This window comes from Musa acuminata, chromosome BXJ3-3 (genome assembly GCF_036884655.1).
Source record: "Musa acuminata AAA Group cultivar baxijiao chromosome BXJ3-3, Cavendish_Baxijiao_AAA, whole genome shotgun sequence".
NCBI classification, from domain to species: Eukaryota; Viridiplantae; Streptophyta; class Magnoliopsida; order Zingiberales; family Musaceae; genus Musa; species Musa acuminata.
Genome location: NC_088351.1, coordinates 28,342,084 through 28,353,427, shown reverse-complemented (window position 1 = coordinate 28,353,427; position 11,344 = coordinate 28,342,084). Strand labels below are relative to the sequence as shown.

The following is an 11,344-nucleotide window of genomic DNA, read 5'->3' as shown; positions in this document are numbered from 1 at the left end:
GTACTGGACTGGATTCTCCGGGGATGTTGATTATGGCTGGCAGATAATTTAAGGAGCCGTCAATGTAGCCGAGCAAGTGGTATCTAAATAAGAGATTAAAAAATTAAGCCCGTCAGGACGTATAGTTGCCACCCTTTGATAACTTGAAAGGGATTAGCATGGCAGCATTGATGTAGATAAGCCTTGTAAGAGAAGTACTATGAGTCCCTACAAAAATAGTAATTGGAATATCAGAAGAAGATAAGGAAGACATCCCAGACTATTTTTTTACTCTTTTTTTTTTTTTTACTGAAGAGTGATCTTTATATAAAAGGGGGAGGGAGGGAGGAGGCTTGTGAGAAGAGCAAGAGCAGATCGCTGCTGCTGTTGTGGCTATGGTTGTTGTGGCTGCTACTGCGACTACTGCTACTACAAAGAAGGCTGTTGTAGCTACTGCGGTAGAGGAAGAGGCTAGAGGAGGAAGCTACAGCGATGATCGAGGAAGCTGCAGCGATGCTAGAGGAGGAAGCTACAGTGAATGGGTGGACAAATTTACAGCGATTAGATGGAGAAATCTACAGCGATTAGGTGGAGAATTCTGCAACGATTAGGTAGAGAAATCTACAGTGATCAAGTGGAGAAATCTGTAGCTATCAAGTGGAGAAATCTGTAGTGATCAGGTGGATTGCTAGGACGAGTTCTGCGTTTGGTGAATGCATTTAGCTCTTAGCAGGAGCTGAGGATTGACAGTTGATAACAAGGCAACAGGCTGCGATTGATGCAGATCATAGCTTAATGAAGATGATGCTGCCACCGTGGTAGTTGCGAGGACGGCGGTGGACAATCTGAGCCTAGGGCTAGTGCAGGCAACACCGGTGAAGAAGAAGGTCGCAGGGAGGATAAGAGAGAAGGAGCAGGTAGGGGTTGGAGAGGGATCCACTACCGAGGGTGAGCAACCGATTGCACCAACAAACATGCCCTCGTTGTCATGGCCGCACCTGATGGCGACGCTGGGTGTGATCACAATAGCGACTAGGGTAGCAGCGAAGGCGTCACGCGTCGTACAGCGGACAGAGAGGGGAGTCCGACAGGGAAGCGAGTCCAGCGGAAAAGAGTTTCCCCCTTCTCTGCCCTATAGAGGCAAGGATGTGGTAAATGACAGGCTTCGATGGCCGCGGAGCCTCGCTCGTCTCACTGCTATGATAAGTTGCTCTGATAGGAGGGAGGATTACATAGTAAGAGATTTCCTTATAAAATCTTATCTGCAATCAGAATTAACATACATACCGGGCTTTTATAGGTAGTTTCAATAACCATTTGAATCAAGTCACCCGAGTTAATCTATGGAGACGATTACGTTGCTACTTGATCATAGAGAGATTTACAATCATTAAGCGTTGTTGTTTTGTGCATACGGTGCTCGTGTGAGTGAGGTAAAAGAGCCCGACAATGCATTGAGATGACTTGGGTGCCTTAGGTAGTATCGAGCCGTGCTGATGAGGTCATGACGTTTGATTGATGTATGAGATTCACAATATATTCGATAGGATGTGAGACAAAACATTAGATAATTTATGTGGTATATCTACTTATCAAAAAGTTAGTAAGTGGATCTAAGTGCAACTACGTTAGATGAAAAATCCATCAAATGAGTTCTCAAACTTACAATTTTTGGATACGTCACTCTTCCACGAACCAATGCTTAGCATATATGATTCTAGATATGCATGCACATTAAATAGATGCTATTTCACTTAATCTTTCACCGAGTAGAGCTATGACTAGCAATCACTTGCACTTCAACCTATTGAACTATAGAATATTGTTCAATAACTAAAGAATGCAATGAGCCAACATAAGCAACAACAAACCTCAGTTGTCACTTGTAGACCTGATTATTAGTCATAGGTGCCCTACAAGTTACTCACGTGAGTGATGACACGTGTGATATGATACGTACTCTTTTTATTTATTATTTATTTAATATTTTTTATTTTATATTATTTATTACATATATTATGATATCTCTAGATTTGTGAATAGAAACATGTTAATCTATAGAATGTTGTACAGGAACCAAAGAATGCAAAGAGCCACCGTAAGGATCAACAAACCTAAGTTATCACTTGGAAAGCTGATACTAGTCATAGGTGTCCTACAAGTTAATCATGTGAGTGATTACACATGTGAACATGATATATACTCTTTTTACTTATTATTTATTTGATATTTTTTAATTTTATATTATCTGTTGCATATATTGTGATGTCCTTGAATTTGTGAATAGAAATCGAATGATGAGATCACGATAATGAAACTGATTCGTCTTTAAATACATATCCTTAATAATTACAATCATAGATTATTCGAGAAAAATATTGAGATAACGGGATATATGTTGTACACTCATCCGGTTGTACTCAAATTTAATGAGAAGTAACATTTTTGAATAGTTAGCTAGTCTTTCTTCAAACACAACCTTCACCGCCCAAATGTTAATAATATATTTATAGTCAAGAAGATTGCTAAGGACACTTCTCATAACCTAGAGAGATTCACAAATATAGAGAAATTTAAGCTTTATAATTGATTGAATGCATCAAAATAACGTAAGCTGCTAAATTTACCTCTAGACCAATACTTCATAGGTTTAGATCAGCATAAGCATTACATTCCAAAATCCAAATAGCACTGAAAAAAATTTATGAACTTGTAAAAGATTTACATCTGGAATTTAAAAAAAAAATTATAAAATTAAATATATTTCTTAGGTTAGAGAAACAGAACTAGAAACAAAATAGAGGGAAAAAATTGATTTGAGGGAAAACAGGTTTAAGCACCAACAAGAGATAGTTCACCTAATCATAAATTTCTTGATGGAAAGTACTATCAACTAGGCCATGGTAATCAAAGAACTTCAAGTGCTGAGTGTGAAAATTGATCTTGAAGACTGAACAGGTAAGAGAAAAATAAGAGCTGGCAGAGGGAAAATCCAACAAAAAGCACTCAACCTAAGATTAGTGAAAAAGAATTAGATGGCCTCAATATGTTTCAAGATTTGCAGGAAACAGTTTGATTGTCGGAAGGAGAGATGTAGAAAAACAGTCAATGAAAACTTCAGACAACTTCCAATAACAAGAATCTTGCAGAACATAAACTGGTTAATTGTCATAAGAAAAATCTTTGTCCGAGAGCAACAATCACTCAACTAAACTTTCAACATATATCCCAAGCTATATAGACATCCATAGATATATTATGTGATCGGTAAACATAAATAAATGTACAGATGCTTCTCCTAACACAATCAAGCCCATGTATGAATTTTACAAATAGGTAAAAAAGCTCACCCAGCCCATATCCTATCCAGTCTGTCAACACTCTTCCGTCCTCTGTCGAGTTGATCAATGTTCTTCCTGGACTTATCAAAGCAATCTAAACTCCTCCTAGACTTCTCCAATTGGTCAAATGATACCTTTACTTTTTCCAACTTTTCCACATTGGTAGATCTCTGATCCTTGTTTCTCGACTTCTCTGTGGTTGACCTAGATTTTTCTCTGCGATCAATGCTTTTCCTTGATGGTTCAAAGCAGTCAGTGCTCTTCCTTGATGGTTCAAACTGTTCTGCACCTTTTCTCCAGGTTCTCCGCTGAGAAGGTGATTTCTCAACCGTAGATATAAACTTCTTGAGATGTCTAATGTACTCTGGGAAAAGCTCCAAGTCACAATGCCTCCCTCCTTTTAGCCAAAGTGGTTCATACTTCTCATTACACAATTCCCAAAGCTTCTTACCATGAGAAAAGTCTACAACATCATCTGATGTTCCCTGCATATCAGAAAACATATGAATAAATGACTGCAATCACACTCTAAAACATATTTTCATACAAAAAATTGGAGAAGTCTGAAACAGGATCCATCCTAATCGTAGACACATGCAATAGCTTGCATGTGCTATTACTGATGCAACTCCATTATTACAGAAGGCAATTGCTTATACACAGTTGCGATGTTCTAAAGTTTCATATTTACCTCGTAAAGATCAGCAAAATCCAATGCTTTAAGGGGCAACATATGGTGTTTGCAACTTTTCAAGGTAAAAATGAAACTTCCAATTGTAGCATACAGATTTGTATGTAATTTGGCAAATTGAAAATTTTAATAGTACAAATCATGTCTCTCTTTAGAAAGTAAGTACACTGAAGCAGATTTTACAAATTTTACATAATAAACAGCTTGGAACTAGATCCTTTTTGTGACTTGTGAAGCATGGACACAAACACTGCATATGAACATGACAAGATATGAAGGTTTGTCTAGTATATTATGGGAAACAAACAACCATCCCAACAAATAAGCACCATTTAGAAATATACTTAAAAAGCATATGCAAGATATTAAGTTGAAGCTGAAGAGAATATTCAAGGACTTGCCCAAACTATGAAACTTTGTGAAATTTTGTACTGTAAGGAGGACATAACTAGAGGCACTATAATCAGACACTTCAATGGCTCACAAAGTGGTGCTTGTGCTACTGTTTCCTGAAATTCTTTTACCAGGGAATTAATGTCTATAAACTTAGTTTTGAGGGAAAAATAACACAAATATTCCAACAACATTGGATTAAGAATGAGCTGCAAAAAGTTGGACACGTTTTTCATGGGTGATCTGATATACAAGGATAGCACTGATGCTCTAAAGTCTAAAGACACTATTGTATAATTTGTAATAAATGATGCTATAAATTTTCAAGAAATTTTTATCATATTATGTCAGTACATCATATTAAGTTCTTTGGTTCTCTTTGTGTTTTTAAATTGGGTCTCCTCATCTTCCTATATATCTCCTGTATACTTTGTTCCATTTAATATCCTGTCCTTTTGGTCTCATACCAATGAAAATGACATCAGCTTATGCATTTAACAAAGGTCAACACCTAGTATTGACCAGATTTTTTATGGGGCCGATAAATTCAAGAGAACAATGGTTTGTAGTATCAGCTCTCCTTTGAAACTTAGCCATGTCAATGTATATGTAATAAAGAGGAGAAAAGTGAAAAAAAAACACCCGATGCTGTTTCATGTATGAATTTGGATAGGAGATAAATGGGAGTGCAAGTTTGAGCATGTTATAAAGAGTCAGATCCATAATATCAAATAAAAGCAATTGGCAGAATGATCATGTCCATATAAAAAGAATAAAAATGCAAGAGATGTGCTGAAAAAGTGCAAATTCAAAGCTGATAGTCCACAATCAGTCTCATATTTCATTGTAAAAAAGTGATAAAAATCTGAAAGACAGAATAGTGCCAGCGGTTGAACATTTACTGAATCACAACAATCGACTAGGTTCTTGAAAGCAGACCGTATGAAGCATATTGGGAAATTCAATGACCTTACAATAGAAAGTGAGCTAAAAAATACATGTGACCATGGCTTACATGTATGCTTCGTTGGAATTTCTTTTCATTTTTTGTTTCATTAGATATTTGTTAAAGCCATACAGTAGTTCTTTAAGCATGAACAAAGAAATAATTACATGTTAGTTCCTGAATAAAACGATGCCACATGACAGTTACACAATATTTAATGCTTTAAGTAAATAAAGAATGTAAGAGTAGATATACTTACATGAATTACTAGCACAGGACAATAGACCAATGATATTTTGTCAATATTCTGGAAAGAGAATGACACTAAAAAGTTAAGATATGCAATAGATACATCAAAAGAAGAAGAAAAAGATAAGCATTATGATGAAACTTAACCTTGTAGATGTCAAACCAGTATGTGCGTTTAACAGGATACATCACTCTTAAACCTGAAAGTATAGGGCTATGCAACACAACAGCTCGTAAGTGAGGCAGGCGAGAAGCTAAATCCACAGTTGGACCACTTCCCACAGATTGACCATAGAGGATAATTTCTTCCTCCTTAGCACCATAATTCTCTATAAGGCATTTATAAGTAGTCTCTATATCAGCATATGTGTTTTGCTCGCTTGGCTACAAGAATGGAAATTTTCTTTACTTAGACCCTATTATCATCCTATCAATGACACAATGCTGTAAAGAAATAAAATGTCATTAAGAAAAGCTAAGGAGACAATTATCTAACCTTTCCAGATGATTGTCCATATCCAGAATAGTCATACCTGCAAGGTGTACGAAAACCTCAGTCAGTTCGCAGCATCATGATAATAATTATAATAAATTGGCAATGCTTTTTTAAAAGCAAAGAAACTGTAGTCGACTGCCAAGTTTTCCAAATTGCTTCAATATTTATCTTAAATCCTATGAATGTTGTACTCATTTGACTAGAAGCAAGAAAAGTCCTAAAAAGGGAAGCCTGATACAAATTACTAATTACCTAATATGCACAACTGTGGTTCTCAAACAAAATAGGATTTGGATTAAGACAAAACAAACATATCAAAACATGTGTCTGAAAGACTAAGAAACAATTATCCTAAGATCTATGACAACTGAAACAAACTGTGGGCATACAGAGACAATTTACAAATAAGATAAATGAAATAAACCTGGTTTGTTTTTAAGAAAAACACTCATTGTTTGATGATTGACAATGTGGATCAATAGAGCTATTAATGTCAATCCAACGATTTAACTGTATCTTATTTACTGAATTCAAGAGAAACATTAACAGAACTAGCATCAGCAATCGAAAGAACAACACAGGAACTTTGCTGTCAGACTACTTTGTGATAATCCAACATAAGAACATCACTTGGAACAACACAGCAATTATCAGTTCTCTGTCTCCCTAAACCTAATCGTCTCCATAGAAAATCTTATCAAGAAGCTAAATAAAAATGATTTACATACAAAACTAGATATAACATTCAAATCCTGATTAATTCCAAGTCATTTCTACTTTGCCATTATTCATCTTTCACTTCCGGATAATTACACAGTATACCAAGCTATATCAGGTTATTTTACAACAGTAAACCAAGTTCTCATTAGCCAAGCTCCTCCTCATTCGACTTCATTATTAAATCTTTATCTTCCTGCTTTCATCAACATCACTGTACCATCTCAATGAAATCTCAAAAGATTTGCCAAAATATCAGCACGTTGTCCTCTTCGAAGACCTGTATATTGCTCGCATTAACTTCATCAGTTTATTTTCCTCTTTCCCAGATGATTAAGATGTTACAAACATATATAGTCTCTAGAAAGTGTAAAAACCAGTTGCCCATAAATAAACTTGTAAAAACAACAATAACGATAAACATATTTTCATAAATAGCAAAAAAAATATACACCAGCTTGCAATAATCTGGTTTTGTCAAGTCTGATGGACTTATTTATGATTTTCTTAAACCGATATTTTAAAGTTATAAACATGGTCTGTTATGTTAAATTCAATATTTTGAAGGACCATGATATAAAGTTCATATATCAAGTAAAGCTTGTGGTAATATGTTATTAGATGATAATGTACTAAATGGACTGTGCTAAACATGCTCTAGTTCACTTCATCTTATAATATTATAATTAGTAAGTCCGAAACAATGGTTACAGTTCAAAGAGTCCATAATAGGGTTTGGATTTAAGAGGAAGATTTCGCTTTTATGATATTTTTACCTTCTTTCGCCTTTGGGAGGTGAGGAGAGGTGGGGAGCAGTTAGGGCCACATTTTTAATGACCATAGATAGAAACTGTTGCATGCCACACACTTAGCAAAGAAGCTTATGCAATAGATGGGCGCACTTGCTCAGCCTTCGGGTGTATGACACTCTCTAAGCATTTAAATTTCACATGAAGAGAGAAAAGAATTGTTCTGTCCAAAGATTGAAATATCATACCGTACCAAAGTTTCGACATTCTCTCGGGACAGTACGGTACTTATACCGAGCGGTATATCACTCGGTAGACCGTTCGGTATATATATATAAGCAACGTCGCCTCTCTTCTCCTAGGGCGGGTCACATATATACATATATATATATATATACATATATATATATATATACATATATATATATATATGAAATCTTTTATTTATATATCTATATATTTATATATAAAAATTTTAAAAATATGCAACATCGCCTATATATATATATATATTATTTATAAAAAAATACTGTTTGGTAGCGAGCAGTCCGCGTACCGATTTACTGTCGGAACGGTCCGCGTACCAGCTTACTATCGGATTGGTACATACCGCCCGTACTGGACGGTAACATTTGAAACTGTATACCTTGGTTTTGTCTATGTATGGCTTTGCAAAGGAACAACTGCACACCCAGCAACTGACCAGTCATTGCATCAATCAGCCTTAAAACTTATGCACTATGATGGTAAAAGTGATAAATTCAGAGATTTATTCTGACTAATTTAACATACTGTAACTTACCTTTGACTGTATCCATGATGTAGAGCATATCTACATGTCTTTTGTTCAGCTCTACTCCATGGAATGTTCTTGGCAAAGTTCTAGGTTACAAGGACTAAGTCGCTAAAAGTGACATCAAGCTACAGAGGTAGGCACATGGAAGAAAGAAGGGGACAAATTCCCTTATTTTTATTTTTCATTATGAGGCATATCATGAACACATCTAGTTAAATCAAGCGTTCACACAATTCATCCCCTAATTAATTGGCTAAAACCTTTTCCTAACTAAAACGAGTACACATAATTAGGTTTTCTTATTTTTGATTTTTTACTTCATGAAACCATCTCCACATTGCCACTGTAAAAGATAACGAAATAAGTTACCACATTCCTACCAGAGAAAAGAGGCTGGACAAATGATGTTTTTGTTATTAAACATGGCTCAAAACAACAACCATGAAACTATACCAAATAACTAGCAACACACCTCAAGACATGTATGCTTGAACATGAAGTCTGTTAGATGACACTAGAACTGGTAGAGTTTGGCTTATCATTTAAAAACAAATACCAAGCAACATTGCTTTCAAAAGGTATCTAAGGACTAACATAACCTAGACTCGTATAAAGCATCATGCATGTAACAAAGAAAATTGTGATGGTTGCCTTGATGTTTAAGACATTTGGGAACCATTAAAATACATGTTTTCTGCCTGAAGGCCCCAAGTGGATGAAAATTAGAGGGAAATAAAGTGAAAATTGGAAGAATAAAATGAAAGCAATTAGGAAGCAATTCACTCTGGTGTTTCTAGTGATTCATTTTTGGCTCGTACCATCAGGAACTATGTAGCACGGATAAGACTTTTCTTTTGGGAGCATAAATGTTGTAAAGCTGGATTTGAAAATGATAAAGTCAATTTGATGAAGCTAAAACAAAAGCTGAGACTAATTGTATAACTAACGGTATAGGGTGTAAAGTTAAATCATTTGGTCCTTTTTCACTATTTTATGTGTGTGCATGAATGAACATCGCTATGTTTGGATATACAATTAGATAACAGAGCATTAGTATATTCTTAAACATGCATGCACATGCACCAAGGCACCTGACCTGGTTTCTAGGTGCTCAACTTAATTATAGCCACCAAGCACTAATGATTGATCAAAATGTATAACAAGAAAAAAAATGAGAGTGTTCAAACTGGACAACACGAATCATACTTTGGACACTCTTGTTCGGAAAACGAGTTGTCCAAATGGAAACAAATGACATGTGAATCTAAAAATTTCATCTATAGTTCACAACAGCATGAAAGCCGCCTAGAACACATTCCTAAGCACGAAATTACTCGATTAATTAAAATGAAATCTAGCTTTTGCATAATCAAATATAGTCAGATCTCAAAGAAAGAAGTAGAAAATTTCCAGACACCCAGACAACATTCCAATTAACGAATTGCTAATGTCCATTCAAGGGGCCTACTGAACAAAATCAATCAAATATCTGTAAGACGAATGAAGGAGGCAAAGGGCAAGGAAGGGAATCGAGCGGAGTACCCCAGGAGGTTGACGCGGAGGTGGATGCTGAGCTCGACGAAGAGCTCGTACATCTGGCCGAGATCGGCGGCGTTGCCGTGGGAGTAGAGGAGGGTGGATGTGGCCATGGGGTTGCGGACGTAGAGGGCGACGATCTCGGTGCCACGGCGGGTAGGGAGCCGGAGCACCTCCACGTTCTCGCGGTGGGGGAAGCGGCTGAGCGTGACCACCCCGGACTCCGGCTCCGTCACCACCTCGTACGACGGCGGCGACGGAGGGAAGAAAGCCAGCTTCGCTGCCACCGAGGACGTCACTCCTCCCATCAATTTCCCCTTCTCTCTCTCTCTCTCTCTCTCTCTCTCTGTGAGAGCGGCGGTGGTCGGTGTCTCTGTGAAAGAGGTGAGAGAGTCGTTGGAAGAGGCAAACTATTTACCATAATTAAAAGTATTAAAATGCAAAAAACGCTTTTGGGTATTTTTGCGAAATGATCCTCTATACTAGTAAATTCTCATATTAGTCCGTATACTTTCAATAAATATCCCATTATCAACATTTTTGGCCACTTTACTATTAGCATTTTATATTTATATTTATATTTATATTTATATCAAATTTAAAAATATCAGTATAAGAAATTTATATTTATAGTTGATCTACAAGATAATTTTGTTATAATTTGCAAAAAATAATATTTTAAAAATATTATATATATATATATATATATATATATATATATATATATATATATATATATATCCATCTCAAATTAATATATAAAAATATAAAAGATGTAACATATATGAGTGTGTGTGTTGAAAATTTTACATCCTTTATATTTTTTGTATATTAATTAGAGATGGATATATATATATTTAATATTTTTTAAAAATATACATAATGATATCTAAATAATGGAAATGATACAATAGTGCTATTCAAAAATTAATTGCAGATATGCTGCTTTCAAACTTTTGAAAGGATACATATGCAAAACTATTTTAATATATGACAAAATATGCAAAGGTGCCCATAAATCATTGATGTTTTGTAAAGTGAACCTTCTCTACCTAAAATAATATTCATATTATTATAATATACTCTCAATAAATTATATAACACTTGAATATGAATATTCATATTATTAATGGAAGTTGAAGTATCAAGTAACAATGGATCACTTCATTAATAAGTGGAAGTATAGGGGCATAAAATAGGTTAAATTAATTATATATATATATATATATATATATAATTAGTTGACCTTGATCAATTGATTCTTAATGAAATAATATTAAATTTTCAACTTAATTTAATATCCCATTGAGATTTCAGATTAAAAATCATTTTTCTCCATATATTTAACTTGAACTCTCTCTTCATATTATTCTTAAAACCTGTATTTCCCCACTAAAAGGAAAAGGGAAAAAAATGAAAGAGAAAAAAGGAAAAGGAGAAAGAGTGAAACA

General features: G+C 35.2%; 1 protein-coding gene across 1 annotated transcript; it reads right to left on the bottom strand.

Annotated features, from left to right (window-relative positions):
• Positions 1-3,203: 3,203 nt before the first annotated feature.
• Positions 3,204-10,297, bottom strand: LOC103978524 (uncharacterized). Its single transcript, XM_009394350.3, has 5 exons — positions 9,900-10,297; positions 6,096-6,132; positions 5,747-5,983; positions 5,610-5,657; positions 3,204-3,805 (listed from the first exon to the last, which is right to left on the bottom strand). The coding sequence occupies exons 1-5, from the start codon at positions 10,199-10,201 to the stop codon at positions 3,326-3,328; spliced, it is 1,104 nt and encodes a 367-aa protein (XP_009392625.2). The 5' UTR covers positions 10,202-10,297; the 3' UTR covers positions 3,204-3,325.
• Positions 10,298-11,344: the final 1,047 nt, after the last annotated feature.

What these genes read in the sequence shown, in the direction of transcription:
- LOC103978524 (XM_009394350.3), bottom strand. Translation starts at nt 10,201, where the DNA reads ATGGGAGGAGTGACGTCCTCGGTGGCAGCGAAGCTGGCTTTCTTCCCT. An exon ending in ACTGGTTTGACATCTACAAG is followed by an intron (nt 5,658 to 5,746) that starts GTTAAGTTTCAT and finishes TTCTCTTTCCAG; the next exon opens with AATATTGACAAAATATCATT. An exon ending in GTCCTGTGCTAGTAATTCAT is followed by an intron (nt 3,806 to 5,609) that starts GTAAGTATATCT and finishes TCTGATATGCAG; the next exon opens with GGAACATCAGATGATGTTGT.